Here is a 17,191-nt window from a genome sequence, read left to right as displayed (position 1 = left end):
AGTTGTAGAGCAATATAGAAATACCACTGTTAAAATAGTGCCCAAAACATTAGTTGTAGAGTTATATAGAAATACCATTGTTAAAATAGTGCCCAAAACATTAGTTGTAGAGTTATATAGAAATACCACTATTAAAATAGTGCTTAATACATTAATTGTAGAAATATTGAAACAAAACCGTGAAATATGCTGTAACTCAGACTTCAGAAATGATTTAAATATATGTTAACAAATTAATATACTCACTCGCAAACAGCATCATCGTCTAGGTCATCACATTTTTGTGTATGTGGTGGACATGGGTCACTTGTTACCATGGCAACAACAACTAATAATAACAAACATGTCATTGCCTTCATTTTGAATATTTATCTGAAACAAATCGTAGATTATATGGATAGTGATTATCAATTCTGTGAAAGCCTCTGTTTTCTGACTCAACACTTTCTTATAACTGTCTATCAGAATCTATCTATCAGAATCTGATGAGGGTATTTTAAGATTTGGATTATTGTCCGTTAACCTTACACATCCCATTAACCATGAAATGTGAGACTGGTAGAGATCAGTACGATTCAGACTTGTGACTACTGATCTTGCTATTCTTAATAACTGACATGTCTATTAGAGGCCTGTAATGGTCAGTAACCAATGACCGACGAAATGGTCAGAAATGTGTGGACTTGTGACGCCTGGAACTACTACTAGTCCTATTAACCGCCAAAAATGTTCATCAGAGGCTGGTACTGGTTGATAACGTGCTGATCAGCGACAACTGACCAGACAAATTACAATAATACTTCAATAATATCTATCAGAGACTGGTGATGATAGCTTACAATCCAATCAAATCGCTGCATTTACAAACTTTCACGAAGACGAAGATGATCAGAGGCTTATAGTAAGGGTCTGTAACGTTTCGACTTGTAACCAGTGATCCGGCAATAATCATGCAGGTAAAGGTCGATAAGATTTATTCCTTCATCCATAAGCGACATTTATGGGTTGTAGAGAACAAGTTTAGAGCTGAACACAATATTATGGTATCCTACTACTGAGTTCCATTTTACACAGCGTTTCAATAATTCACATCAGGTGAAAATGATGCTGACAATGTAAATTGTTGAAACGGTGTTTACAATAAATTTTTGGAATATTATACCAAAATATCGTGTTCCGTGTATAACAGCAAGATTTAGAGTTGTACTTTAGATATAAACGTCTTACCTGTTTAACTATGTATGTTGCAAGAAGAAAGGATAAAATCTGTTACGTTCGTCTAATAATTGGGGTATTTTATACGACTGGCTATACTGTTATAAATTAGAAATCAATATCAACTATTTCATTAATTTCAATAACCTTTTTTAAATTCTTTAATTCCTTACAAAGTGACACATGTCAATAATACACTTTTAAGAAAGGCGTGAAAAGTAATTATTTGAATTAGAAAGTGGATATTGAAACCAAACCGATAATCTGATTTAAAATGGAAATTTGAGAATTGAATTAGCAGTCATATTTTAAGGCGTGTCTCGGACTGTATATAATTGCTGTTGCACAGCAACACAACAAAATTGTTATTGAAGTAATCCTCAAAATTTGTTTTGCTTTGGGTTTACCCTTATTTTTACTTTTGGTCTTGTATCATTATTTAGAAATAGGACCCGATAAATTTACCATTGTTGCTTGGTGTTAGATAGCGATAAGAACATACACTTTTAAAGTACGGGTATAGGTGCTTACGTTAAATGTAAAAGTGTACATTACATTCTCCCAAGGTTTTGTTCTACATTCTCCCACGTTTTGTCCAACATTCTCCCAAGGTTTTGTTACTTCAAGGTTAAGGTGGAAATGTCGGACATGTACAGGTCATATTAAAGTATTCTGCAAACTAATGATTATTCGGTTGATTAATGATGATGATGATGACTGAAAGACTAATAATTGAGTAATATGTCAAGTTGACCTGAATTTAACGAATCAGTCATCTAAATAATGGCTTTCCTTGTCAAATGTTCAAGGGAGGCAATTCAAAATATATTTAAGTTTTGAAGAAATATAGGTCAATCTTTAATGAATGGAGTTTAAGGCCATGCAAAGAGAGGGAATTTTTTCCCAAACAGTGACATTAACTTACTCTTTATTTATTTCCAACTGTTGAGGGGCCTTTAACACCAAAGCCTGTAGCACATAGGGCCTCGTTTTAATTTCCCTACTGAACGAATAAACGCTTTCAGTCCATGTATTACAAGTGGATTCCGGCTTGAAAAATCCGAAGGTATTATCTGGATCTATGCTGAGATCGAAACCTGGTGCCTCAGGTTAGCAAGCAAGCGTCTAACTCATTGAACCACTGCGGCTTGAAAAATGGAATAAAGTTTACAAATTCTTAGTTGTATTAGGCTGTGGTCCAGGATTTATTTTCAATCTTTCACACATAAAGTGTAAAGCCAATTAAACCAGATCGACAATAGTGAGTAAAATCACAAGTTTTATAATATAAATAAATTCCCCACAGTGACATTGATTATATGATGTTATTAATGATGTCACGTAACTAATTAGTACAGTAAGTGTCAGTAGATTAGTTAAAGTCACGTGACTAATTAGTAGATTAACTAATGAAGTTACAGTCAATATTATAATCTTGATATTAGCTTTACTTGTATTACAATGTATAACATAATGGTTGTTTTTACTAATCAGTGGACAGTTTAACTAATGGCACTAATATCATATTATATTGTTAACTAGTATAAATATTACTAATGAAGTGTTGTAACTTTTGTATCTATACCAACAATCGTCTATAACACCTCATTAGCTTCAACAAAAAATACACGTTATTACAATCCTCGCAAAATACAGACATTAAAACATTACAAAATTAACCTGTCCAATATTTAGAAAAGAATATTCAAATAAATATGCCATAAACTGTAGTTGGTAAAACCAGACGGAATCTCGAGATAAAAGTTAGAGTAGTTGATCGGGTCCGATTTACACGATATCGACATGCAGTTTAAAACAAATGCTAAAACTAAGCTTTTGAGAAAACAACTATTTGACACAAAGTTTTAATTAAAGAAATTGTATTTTATATTCATCAAAAAAATATATTTCCACCTACAATTACCATGCCAGTAAGAAGTTTTTTGATCCAAAGGATCTCCTGGTTTTGTGAAGATTATGAATTAAAAATATATTTATTTACATTTTCACATTGATAAAATATAAAATATGTTAAAAGTTTTAAAAAACTGATTTTTTTTTGGGACATTTTTTACTTTTACTCTAACTAATTGAAATCTGATGATTATGAAGTAAAGTGTACTCTCGATTTCTTGAAATTTTGGTAACCGTTCATTATGTTAAAATATGTTAAAAACTGAAAATATTGTTATTATTACCATTAATATCAGGTGTTTATATTGACATTTCAATATTTATTGTACACTAATATAATTACTATTTAAATATCACGTGACCATTCTTAGATAATCTTCATCTACCACCAGATTAACACTAATGAGTCACGTGATCTGATTTAAAACAACATGCTAATCAATGTCAATTAATTAAAATATTTTCTGACCTCCGACCTTCTTAGTGATGAATCTTGTCACTCGACTAGATCACTATGTCACGTGTGACCTTTGACACCCGATTTTATATATAGTTCAGATTTCTGAATTTAGAATCATTCTCAACCTGTTCTCCTGACAAAAACCAAGTGTTATCTATCAAGTGTCAGCTGAATTATCTAGTGTTTTCTGTACTATTTAGTGTTTTCTATACTTTCTATCTAGTTTTATATAAAATGGAGTCCTGTACATCATCAGTTAATTTAACTAAATATGATCAACTTGAAACAGAAGATTGTTTTTCAGATTCAGATGGTATGTTTTTTTCTTTAATTTGTACTTTTCTTGGGAGTGGACTAAAAATTGTTTTTTTTTCCTGAACTGGTACACGGCTGTGCGTAGGCTACTTTCTTGGTTGGCTACACAATGTGGAAGATCAATTCCTTTGAGTTAAAATAACTTGATTGAGATTGATATCAAATATTCGTATTTATGTCATTCATCTACAATATATTTTATATTTTTGCTATTTTACAGAAAGCCATTCCTCTGGATATGATTCTTGTGACAGCAGTGAATGTGGGTCAGTAAAGGTCAGAGTCAATGAAACAAAATGTCGGAAACGAGCATCAGAAACAATGGTATTTAAAAGTCAAGAGTCGTTATGTGACAGTTTAGATTATATTTTATCAATGCCAGAATTATGTGATGTTGTATTTCTCGTTGGTGAAAATAAAACACCAGTTTATGGGGTCAAGGCCATTTTAGCCACCAGAAGTCGTGTTTTCTATCAGATGATTCTACAGAAACAGAAGGAGGTCAAGGCTAAGAAGGTCAAAGGTGATAAGTTCAAGGGTAAACTGGTGTTAGAGGTCATGAACTATGAAGAAGATATTTTTAGAAGATTTATTAGTTTCATTCATTGTGGAAAAATTAGGGCAGATGTGACGTCAGTGATAGGTATGTAAAAAATCCATTTTTAGCAGACACTAGTCGCCTAATATCCCATGACGAATGGAAATCAAAATGCTGCTGTCAGAGCAATACTTCACTCATTGTAAACCTCGTGGAGTGCACTCTTTCATTAGCACAGATCGTAATCCCAAGTTCACTTCAAATAATTGTCAATATTTCCACTGTATTCTATTTTCATGAAATTTTATTCATTGTTTTTCCAGGATTATTCTGTGCCGCAGTAGAATATGGTATGAAAGATTTAAAACAGGCATGCTGGGATTATTTTCTCAGATGTCTGGATAATCAAACAGAAACTCTAATGACGTCACTAGAATTCTACAGTCACCATCGAGGAATAAAACACATTATGAATAAGGTAGGAGTGATATTTAATGTGGTCTTATTTTCCTTTTAAATTGTGGTAATCTCCCTTGGAATTCTGATTCACATTTCATGTAGTCTTATTTTCTTTTAAAATATAGATAGCCTCCCTTGGAACTTGATTCAATTAAACATATTGTACTATCATACAGCACTAGTCGGCAAAATGTGCAAATAAAAAAAAATCGAGAACAATGTAACTGGTCATTGATAAAATAACAGACTCTCAGCTTGAATTTCTATAACGTAATGTCATTGAATATCGTTTTATTTTGTATATAATTTCAGATTTATAATGTAGTATGAAGACATCTTCACATTGTTGATGGTTTCCAGTTTACCAAATCATCCAGACGCTTTAAAGAACTCAGTCTTTAGAAGGCGTTAGTTGCCTAGGTTTCTTGAGTACGATGTCAGAAAGAGAGTTGGCTACTTCAAACCGGAAGTGATAACAGATACAAGAGAGTTAGTAAATGACATAGATAAAGTCGCTTTGAAGGGCATATTTCCTTGATGGTGTTACCTGTAAAGGTTTTGTTTCTCGGGTACATTGCTGGATGTCATATGAAACGTATCTGGAACGGACGAATGAGAGATGGTTACTTTACCAGAAGAGAGTTCATTCAACAATGGATACAGACAATGAGTTATTTATAATAGTATTTGATTGATGTTTCAACCGCTATGGCATACAATATGCTTCGTTGATTCAACTGCCGTGGTATCCAGTTTTACACAATTTAAATATTATGTTGTTCAATAAACGTATGATACAATGAACTATGTATTTATTATATTCTCAAAAACTTATAGTATTCTGGGTAAGAAGATTAAGGTGAAGGGTTGGGGGTCAAATGTTGTATCCTTGTTTTTTTTTTTTTAAAATAACTTTTAACACTCATACTTTGTAATTGCCTGCATTTTAAAGAGTTCCTCAATTTCCATACCGGATCTTTGGTATTTATATGCAGCAGTTTCTAAAACTTTTTGTCCAGAAGCATGTTACTGACGTGGCACACCGAGAATCGAAACAGGTACAACTAATTGACTCGTTCTGTATACAAAATGCTGTATGTATTTTTATATCTTTAAGTGTTCTTGGTATTTTTATGCATCAGTTTTCAAAAAGTTTTGTCTCGACGCGAGCTACTGATGTGGGGCATAACTGAACCATCAAAACACCACTGAACATTGTAAATGTAGAGTATTGTTGTTATCACTTGTTATTGATTGAAAATCACAACATTAGAGATATTCTCGTCCAGTCGATGTGCAAAATATTTAGATTCTAGATAATTGTCATTGAGAATGTCATCCACATTGAATGAGTCCTTAGAATCGAGTGTACATGAACCGATATCCACGGGATCCAGGGGATTAACAACCGAACTGTAGCATGTCCAAGGATTCATGTGTCTATTATATACAGCTTGGTATTCTATAGAAGAAACTGACGATTCATTGGAATGTGTCGATGATGTATAGGATGCAGTGAGAGCATCTGATGAAGTTTCTGTATCTGAAAAATCACTTTCATCATCTTCGCCATCCAAATTTTCCAAAACATCATCAACTGCTTTTTCATAAGAGCCGTCATAAGGCACAACAATTAATGAACAAATACTATCAGTGTCTATGTCAGTAGATGTTGTTATTTGACATGGTTCAAGGAGGCTAGTGGATGCAGGAAAACATGCACTATCATTGAATATCGAACATTGCAACTGTGGTTTCGATGGTTGTTGGAAAGACGGGGCTTTCGAATCTTCAGAGAGTCCAAGATATGACCAGTCTAAATCTGGTGAAAATTCCTGGTTCTCACAAGTTTCTATCAGATCCTGCCAATGTTGTATGTTGTTAGATACGACACCCTTTGACGACACACTTTCCGAGCTTCCGTTGATTGGAGTAAGCATATATCGCAGGCCATTTTCTGGCTTTTTGAAACCATTCTTGATTGGTCGGTCTATTTTATCAGCTACGCTGTCAATCTGGGTCACCAACACGTGAAGATCACCAACTATTCCGTGTAAATTTGTGATAACATTTTCTAGATTGTAAGCCATATTTCTAACAGTGTTTCTCACTGCCATACCAATTTGTAGTTCTTCTAAAATCTGATGTTTACTTACTTTGGATTTAGACATCGTCCTTCACACCATCTGAAAGGAAAAATAAATGGTTATAATCAGCATAATGATGTCTTTACAATTTGATAGTGGAAATCTGTCAAAGGTACAGTAGAATACATTGAGCTGAGCAATCAGTACTATGATGCCTTAGCAAGTTTGTTTTTTGTCTAAGGTATATAGTTAACCACTGAATATATATGTATATGGAAACCAGGTCCAACAAGCGATTGTCACAACAGACAATTTCATAGCACATAGACCGTTTCAAAATTCAGATCCTATCAGAAATATAGTGTCTTTTCCTTTCTCAAAAGAAGTTTGACCTTCTTGACGTCAAGGGCAATTATCCCCAAAATCGTATATCTAAAATTGTTCAAATCGAACTGCTATCCAGTACAATCATTTTCAAGATATTATTAACAGTGTTTAACACAGCTGTATCTGAATATAATATATTGTATATAACAAACAACAATTGGTTTTAATACAATTAATATGAATAAATAGATGATATTAGCATAAATTCTGTGTTAATATTCACAGTGTTATTGTAACAAGTCCATGAAATGCAATAGCACAGCATGTTTCTGATAGATTATTAAATTGATATACAAAAGAGTTTTTTCGTCCTAATGTTCACAGGGTTGATAAAGTACATATAATATAATTCTGTATCGTAACAAATTGTGCAGCTGAAAGATTCTCCGAAAGCTAAAATTCGAAAGAGGGAAAATCACTTCCCTTGTAAAATTACGTAATATGCATACAACTTGTCTTTGTCTGTCGTGGGTTCGAATCCTCTCCAAGGTAAAACACCAATATAGTACAGAAAAGCAAGACGTAAAACTCTGATTTATTTGTATATTTGTAACAATAACATGTCAATATTCACCGTGATCCTATTGTATTCATTATCATGTAATACTACACACTACTCGAAATCTGAAGCCATTGTTTTGACACCTAGCTTACTCACTGACAAGTTGAAGATCGCTGAGAAAAGGTTAAAATGGGAAAAACAAAGAGCGTCTGAGACTTCTTCAATACTTTAATCTATAGAATATTTACAGCACAATTTTCTCAGTGATATTCTAGTCCTAATACTTCTTTTGTCACACTATTGTCAGAGTTGTCAAAAGTTGTTTTTTTTAGAGAATGAAATTGGAAAACTGTAGTATAGAATTATCTGGTATCTGAGAATTGCACTGACGATACTCTGGTGATGTGTAATTCTGAGTGATGTTAGCCGTTGGTTAGTGCCTTTCTGCCAGCGACTTCCATGTGATGTCTCGACTGACATGCAGGAGTAGGACTAAATTAATGATCTAAGGCATAGGTATGAATGCGGAGCCCCAACAACTCAACCAAATGCTTCATCAAATGCACGACTTTTTCTGCAAATCACATTCTCCAAAACGAATAACAGGTCGAACAGGAGAACTTGGTTAATTCCTTGGTAGGTGTGTGACCCAGTACTAATAACCTTGCTATTATGCGTGTAGTTGTATTGTTCAATATCAAATATATGAAGAAATTTCTTTCGTCTCTAGTGGGAGATATAAGTTAATTGGAAGCGAAGTTTAGTTTGTGATCTACCAACCACCTGTACTTAGCTAAGGTCTTATATTGCATAGTTTAAAAGATGCGTCTGCTTATCACGAGTTTCATACATGACCCAGCCATGGCCTTAGTGGCAGAGCCAAGAGGGGAAGGGCATAGGGGTCCCCCAAAAATCTCATAACTAAGTTAGAAATTCGGGCAACCCCCCCTCTCGGACGTAAACCTGGCTCCACCCCTGCATTGCCTTTGCCCACTTACTTTGTAATATTCTAAGTATATCTCTATTGTGTTTCAGGAAGTATATAAATTTACAATCACTCTGTCTGTGGCTTGCATGTCTCAGTTCTATAAACAACTGATGGAAGTGTGATTATCGCTGGCAAACCGTACTACTGTTTCTCTTATCTTATTAATAAATCAAGGTATCGACTTCCTTACTCCTTACAAACAACTAAATAACCTCTACTCACAGTGGCTGAAAACTCTCAACAATTCCAACAGAAAACAACTTTACAATAGACTATTGTCTCTTACAGCTTTTAGTATTCCATCAGAATCTACCCTGAGGATCTACAATAGTCTAAAACAAAATATAACAACTTTTTAAAACCTTATTCTGTCACAGCCAGAGCGGAAATGGATTATATTGTTTACGATGCCTCCATTATCAGACGTTTCTTGGGGCTGTCAAAAACTGTTATCCCATTGTCTCCACCATTTCTTTACTTTTCCTTTATGTCGAAATCTGTTCCTTGTAATAAATGCCCCCGGGTTTTATCTTTTTTTGTGTGGAATGTATCGAGAAAAAAAAGCGAATACCACATCTCTTTTACAACATATAACATTGCTGGCTCAAACATAGCAATTTAACAAATCGGTACTGGAGTGGGTCAGCATTTGTCACAGGTATATATCAATAAAGCAAGTAAAAACGAAACGTGAAATCCATAACAACATATTAACGAAATATTGGCAGCTAATGAAATTTTCACACGAGGAAGTATTTCAATCATAAGTGAGTAAGTATTTCATAATGAAAAGTGGTATCAGATGTCTAGAAGAATAAGCTTACACTGCCTGGAACGACATCCATCGACGACGACGAATTGAAAAATCTCAAGGGAAGTAACTGATGAAAAAATATTTATCTCCAATTTCAACTATCCCATTTCATAGAAATCTTGTATCCAATCAGAATTATATATTTTCTATAGATGGGTGGGAAACCATGATGGCGAAAATACTTTCACGAGGCCACAGTTACGAAAATGATTTAGAATTTTGGCCCTTGTGGCTTTCCAGAAGGATCGCTACTTAAGTTTCGGTATCTTCGTAAATTTTGGCAGTTAAGAATATGGACTGAAAAGCGAAACTTCATGGATTCGCCCTGATCAAGAAGTGATAACTGGATTTATATTTTTCCTTCACTGCTTCAGACAATAGTTGATTTGATTTGTTCTGATTTGTGTATTATTCTATAGACTATTCAAATAATAACATATCAGTATATTCAGCCTGATGACATTACATTTTTTCTTCTGGCTGATATTTAGTTATCAAAGGGCATCTGAAAGAAACGGACGGGGCTATAGACGTATTGATGGTACAAGATGAAAGCTTGTGGATTGAGTCGATGGTGTAAAGGATCTTGTAGTTGATACTTAATTTTCATCTTAAAGAAATGGACGAGACTATTGAAGCATTGATAGAACAAGATGAAAGCCATAGACAGTTCCACTCAAAGAGAGTAAGAGACTTAATTAACTAAAATATTACTACAACAAAATGAATAGTAAGATTATATTGGTCAAGTGTTGACACATTGGAGATTTGTAGTCCAACCATCTCAACTTTCCCATTCACTAACATTAGGCGATAACTTTAAAATATGTTCCACAGGCTGGTAAAAGACAACAGGTTTCGGACTATATATGTGGAAATAAGAAATCAAATTTACTGATTGTCTACTAGAGATTATAAGATTAATAAAACTAGCTAATAATTTTTCCACACCTGGGTCTGATCACTTGGTTTGATTAATCTGTATTCATGTACAGAGTCTATAGAATTAACAATACTTTCTGACCAAGGTTGTTTAGTCATTACAAACAGTAGATGCTCTCTTTATTGCCATGCAGTGTGTTTTCTTTCCACGAGGTATGCTCGACGTCCACAGAGATTAGACGGTCTGTTGTTATATCAAATTTGCCATTTCATAAAGACAGCCCCAAATCCCTGTATGTTGAGAAGACTACTCCCAGGATACAAAAATAGCTATTATTAAAGATGAAGGCCACGAAAATCCTTTATCAAGAAATGTAAACAATTCTGATTTTGCGTCATATCTATAATACTTCTTGTAAAAATAATTGCCGAGAATCAATATGTTACATAATAGCCAGTTCAGCTGAAAGTATAGTTCTGTTAATAATACTTCTAGATTGTACCAAACAAAAAAGCATATTTTATTGCACTCGACTAGCATACACTCTCACTGCTAAAGACTTGTCCGATAGTATCTGAATAATTCATGGCGGCTTCGTATTGTTTTCGAATAAGTCAAAAAGTCTGCGGAATCAAATTCTTAAAGTAAAATGGATATGATTTATGCATACATTTTGGAGACTTGAGAAATTGTTCTATGGTTTTTCAATCTGGCTTCCCCTCTATCAAAGATGCAAATCAGAAGGGGTGGTATGGAGGCGCCATCGGTTTTCATGACAGTAAACGGAGACTTATATGTTTGATACACACTCTTCTTGTTAAAAACCTTAAAAACAAAGGTGGTTAATGGCCACAAAACATCGCTCGTCGCATTTATAAGTAAACTAAGTACTAACGACTCGAACCGCAAAACGAAACCCAAAAATCAAACAACATTAGTAGCAGCGATGGAACTTTTCACATGAGGAACTACTTCAATCATAAGTGAGTAGGTACTTCATAAGGAAAAGTGGTATCAGGTGTTTTGACGGGTAAACTTATACTTTTATATTATACGTCCAGACCAGTCTAGAACAGAAGAGGACGTAAACAGTGGCGGAGCCATCCCTCGCATCCCCGAAAGAGAGTTTTTCGGGCAAAAATCCCATAACTAGGCTAGAAATTCGTGCAATCTCAGATATTTCGCCCCTCCCTCAATCCCCCCTCGGACGTTAACCTGGCTCCGCCACTGGACGTAAAACTGTATTCATCATTTCATATCCACATTGTTTCACTATTTCGAACTAACCAAACTATTTGTGAAGTAATTTCGTGACAAGGAGAATAAAACAGGTAAAGAAAAACCTCGCATGAGTCATGAGAAAATTGATTTTGTTAGGTTTTTTGATATAATCTAGTGGAAATATTAATTAATAGCAGGAACTGATTAGATTTTTAGACACAGAATCGTTTCATACAGTATATTTCTGAACGTGGAAATACTTATTATGATCTGCTTTAATTAAAACAGGTAAATCGAGGAATAATTAGTCCTATGGGTTCTGGTAGCGTGTAATTATATTAAGCCGTTATCAAACGCGATGATTGACATCAAAAGTATGCTCACAACTGAAGCAGAAAATGAATCTCCCAATTGGATATTTACCGGATGACTAGTTTTTATCAGATCTGATTTGTTGACATCATAGAAAAAACAACAGCGAACATAACAGTATTAAGATTCACAGAAGTCAGCTTTCTGTCAGTTATGTCACAGACAAAATCAGTAATTGTAGTCTGTATGTACCCTGTACACCTAAAGCTTCCATCCGAACGATTTTGATTTCCCGTTTGACGACAGGCGGTCCTGTAATTCTAGAAAATTCAATTTTGATCGAACGACATTTGTGATAGAGACATTGATGTGGAACCACAGAAGTCGGACAGGAAATTGTATTGGTAGAAACAGAACCTTGACCCCGATACACAGACAAGGAGTAGTGTAAACTCTTTAATTCCTTTATAGTTCAAAGCAAGATACATTTCGTATATGACCAAAGACCACAAAGAGTATTTTAACATCATATTTTATGAATAGTGTTGATTATCTAGAGAAGTTAATCAAAAGGTTCGTAAATGTCATTTGAAACTGCAATAGAGAAGTTATATTCAAATATGTCATAAAAGCAAAAGTCTCTCTTAAATGTCACCCTGAGTGAGTGATACCAACGAACATAATCTGATAATCACACACAAACCATAACTCATACAGGGGGCGGGGGGGATTCTGACTACCTACCAATTCCATTACTTCAACTAAACACCACACCCAATTGCCCCTCCGGATAAATTACTTGCCCCTTCTAACGATCAAGTCTATCTACAGACCTGAATTATTGTTGAGTTCCATAATTCAAGTAGTATTGTCATTCTCATTTACAACAGTTTCAACTTTAGTTCTGAAGTTTTCTCAAATACAAAATCGACAGTCGGCCTATCCAACATGAATTTATCCAGATCTTACCACCAACTACCACGAATACCAGCAACTACCTTGTCTGAGATATCAGCTTTTTGAGGACGTTACATTGTCGACTATCAGCAACTACATAGTCTGTGATATCAGCAAATATTTTGTCTGGGATATCAACTATTCGACAGCGGGCGTTAACTTGTCGTCTCCCAGCCACTACATTGTCTGAGATATCAGCTATTTCTGATCTGACGTTAACTTGTCATCTACCAACAACTACCTAGTCTGTGATATCAGCTATACTAGAGCTGACGTTAACTTGTCATCTACCAGCCACTACATTGTCAGTGATATCAGCTATTTGAGAGCCGACGTTAACTTGTAATCTACCAGCTTTTGTCTGGGATATCAACTATTCGACAGCGGGCGTTAACTTGTCATCTACAAATCAATCAGCCAGCCACCTACCAATTAAAAAACGTGGGTTATAAAATAAACATTTGAATACACAGCGCGAAACACTGAGTTATAATGTTTCAGGTTCTGTTTTTATAATCCTACATCCTCTACAATTGATGTATTGCGCTGGTTTTGCAGTGAAAGTTTTCTGTCATTAAACTATGATCTATGGAGAAAACCATTGACAAATTGCTACATTCCTACAAGACCGATGCTGTGATACATAGAAACAAATTAAAATCATCGATCCAAAGGAGACAAATTAAAAATAAAGTTATTAGAGAGAAAATAAATCAACTATATTTGTCATTAAACTATTTCTATAGAAAACTGCTCTTTTTCGCAATAATACGTCTCCTGTAGGAATTCCAATTTCCGATTTCTGCCGTTGATTTGAGAAAAAGTTCCACATAAAGATGATAATCAGAAAAACGAAATGTTGACGGCATACTTAAACATGTTTAATTTGTTAAGAGCTGAATTTATACATGGCATGAGCAGCAATCAATAAACGCATTAAAATCTTGAATTTCTAGTTTAATAGTTGTGTATCTACCCGCATGTAAAAGCTAGCTGCACAATATCAGTTTTCCATGGTCAAAATGAAATCATTTTACTCCATAGTCTCTGACTGTTGTGAATCAAACGACTTATCATATGGTGTTTCTGGATTTCAAATATCAAAAATGAAATGAAATGAATGGAGTTTTACGTCCTACTTTTCTGCACCTTGTAGGCTAATGAAGACGGGCAACGCTATGCAGGGTGCAATTAGGGAAAATTTGCCAGAACAGCGGCATTAGTCAGCCCTTATTCGATATAAAATATGTCTTTCGTGGTTTCAGTAAAACTGACCATAGGCTGTATTTCCACCTGCTTTATGACCAGTCTTCTTTATATAGAAGAATAAAATATCATCATCACGACACATAGTTTATGATGCCATTTATTTTGATTCTTGGTACTATGGTCGTATCGTATGGGAGAACACAATTTAATGGGGTATTTATTACTCATTGATTAGATTGTACATAAAGTTTCAACAGATTTTATCAATAGTCATAAACCTTAAAACCAATACCGTTCCAATACAGTACTTAAACTTAAAACGATTTCACGATACGTAGTTGTACATATTTAATAAACCGGTGGTTGGTAGAAGCAGCTATGACATACAAAGTGTTTTTTAGTAATCGTGGTTGTTGGTAATCGTAGTTGTTGGTAATCGTAAATGCTGGTTATCGCGGTTTTTATTAATCGTGGTTGTGATAATCGTGATTGTTGGTAATCGTGGTTTCTGGTAATAGTGGTTGCTAGAAATCGTGGTTTCTGGTAATAGTGGTTGCTAGAAATCGTGGTTGTTGGTAATCGTGGTTGTTGGTAATCTCAGTTGCTGGTAATCGTGGTTGTTAGTAATCGTGGTTGTTAGTAATCGTGGTTGTTGGTTATAGTGGTTGTTAGTAATCTCAGTTGCTGGTAATCGTGTTTGTTGGTAATCCAGGTTGTTGGTGATCCAGATTGTTGGTCATCTCGGTTACTTGTAATCAAGGTTGGTAAACTCAGTTGCTGGTAATCGTGGTTGTTGGTTATCGTGGTTGTTGGTAATCTCAGTTGCTGGTAATCGTGTTTGTTGGTAATCCAGGTTGTTGGTAATCCAGGTTGTTGGTAATCCAGGTTGTTGGTAATCTGTTACTTGTAATCGTGGTTGGTAATCCCAGTTGCTGGTAATCGTGGTTGGTGGTAATCGCAATTGTTGGTAATTGTGGTTGGTAATCTTGGTTGTTGGTAGTTAGATCTGGATCTATTGGATGGTATGGTAGATGAATAAACGCCATTTTGAAGAAAAAAGTATGTATGTGATGGTTCCTGACCAAATGTATCAACAATTTCAGTTGCACAAGTAGAAACCCGATATGTAACCATAAAAGTCAACCACTACAATGCGATAGGCATGAAATGATTGCAATAATCACCCTGGATCATTAGATAAATAAGATAGATAAGAATGAAAAGGTCAAGTAGTCCCGGAAGGAGAATATTGCTAGTGTATCATGATGAATACCACATAATACTCTGTCTATCAAAGGTAGAATATATAATTAGTATGATAGAATATTTTTATACATCTCACAGTGTCACGAACGGCGTCTAATACCTTCACTTCATTAGGCTCTTTGCATGTTCCACGGAAGTTGGTAAATGCAGCCAATCACAGCCTTCAACAGAGCGTCTATAAAACATAAGCAATAATATATACAGTCTTTATGTCGAGGGCTCTGATTGGCTGTATTCGCTAGCGTACACTTCAATCAAATCGCTGCATTCTGTGCTACAAGAAAAGAACTCAATGATGTCAAGATATAAGACGAAGTCCGCAATAGCTTGACATTGTGACGATGTACATAATGGTGAATGATAGAATATATGATGATTTAAATATCAATACTTGATAATACAATAGATTCTAGTAATAATGACTAGACTGATACTTTATAATATTAATATACTTATCACTTATTGACATTTCTATCCTATTGTCTCTGTACTTCATTGTAGTATATATATAACACTGCCAATAACCTACAGACTCCAGATTTCCCTTCCCTTTAACTCGTTTTAAAATTGAACGATGACAACTGAGTATTCGTGAATCTTGAAGAACGATGAGTACACAATTAATTCAAGCAATCAATAGCGATAGTTACATAGACACATAGTAAAATGTATCTATTTCGGTACTTCCAAGACTTGTGTTGAAATATCAACAAATATTCCAAGATTTTCGAAATGTCAGTATTGGTTGCAATGATTAGGCTACAATCAGACAAAACCATCTTCCAGTCCGTAGGCTGTAGGTCACGGGCCATTAAATATTCAATCCTGGATAGATTGTTACCTCAGACATTCTATTAATTGTTAATATGTTTTTATTATAGATTCATTATCGCCACTCACTGAGTTCTTCCATCTACTTAAATCATTTATATTTATTAAAGTATTCATCGTCTGACCCACAGCCCACGTCAGAGATCGTTATCCAGTTATAAGGTCTAGTGTTAAACCAGATTGATGCTCCGCTAAATAATTAAGCATATTTCGCATATAGAAACCTGATCTGAAACTCAAAATGCAGGAATGTCCATCAAGGCTATATATCTAAACACGAAACGACGATTTCTTCAACATTGCAACCATAAAATCTTAGATATTCTTGATCGACTGCAAGAAACTGGCAGAATCTAGTCAATCGCTGAATTCAGACGACTTAAGCGCACCGACGACTCAACAAATTACTATTACCGCTAGTGTAAGCTGACAGATGCTCACAAATTTTGCTTTCTTGCAGTCAGGATCCTCGATCAAGTTGTCTAGTTGTCGACATATACTATAAGGGTTCGCTCAGATTGACTGAGTTTTTTTGTTCCACCAGACAACATGATACCACTCTTCCACGTTAACGGGTTAATTATACATGTATATTTTGATATATATAAGACATATGAGACATTCTGTGAGTGATCTTTCTGTACATCAATGTATTTAATTACAGAGTGGTAAAATTATGGGGTTGATGCCTTTCATTTGAAATGACCATATGCTGTACTAAGTAAACTGGAAATCCTTCTAGCCTTATTGCCACTTTAAGGATATGTATATGACACTAGGGTATTGTATTACTAAAATTTCCTTCTAGCCTTATTGCCACTTTAAGGATATGT

The 17,191-nt window shown here is 34.7% G+C and overlaps 2 protein-coding genes across 2 annotated transcripts; one reads left to right on the top strand and one right to left on the bottom strand.

The window, feature by feature from the left end:
• Positions 1 to 3,823: 3,823 nt before the first annotated feature.
• LOTGIDRAFT_157985 (hypothetical protein) lies at positions 3,824 to 5,231 on the top strand (the record flags this gene model as incomplete). The annotated part of the gene is made up of 4 exons (XM_009050566.1): positions 3,824 to 3,902; positions 4,125 to 4,547; positions 4,766 to 4,920; positions 5,214 to 5,231. 4 exons carry the CDS (start codon positions 3,824 to 3,826, stop codon positions 5,229 to 5,231), a joined length of 675 nt encoding a protein of 224 aa, XP_009048814.1.
• A 917-nt stretch (positions 5,232 to 6,148) lies between these two features.
• LOTGIDRAFT_157984 (hypothetical protein) lies at positions 6,149 to 7,072 on the bottom strand (the record flags this gene model as incomplete). Its single annotated transcript, XM_009050565.1, has 1 exon — positions 6,149 to 7,072. The coding sequence occupies one exon, from the start codon at positions 7,070 to 7,072 to the stop codon at positions 6,149 to 6,151; it is 924 nt and encodes a 307-aa protein (XP_009048813.1).
• Between the last annotated feature and the right edge of the window lie 10,119 nt (positions 7,073 to 17,191).

The sequence above is a fragment of the Lottia gigantea genome, assembly GCF_000327385.1.
Source record: "Lottia gigantea unplaced genomic scaffold LOTGIsca_15, whole genome shotgun sequence".
Taxonomy (NCBI): Eukaryota; Metazoa; Mollusca; class Gastropoda; family Lottiidae; genus Lottia; species Lottia gigantea.
The sequence above is the reverse complement of the archived record's forward strand: the minus strand, read 5'-3'. Positions and strand labels throughout refer to the sequence as shown.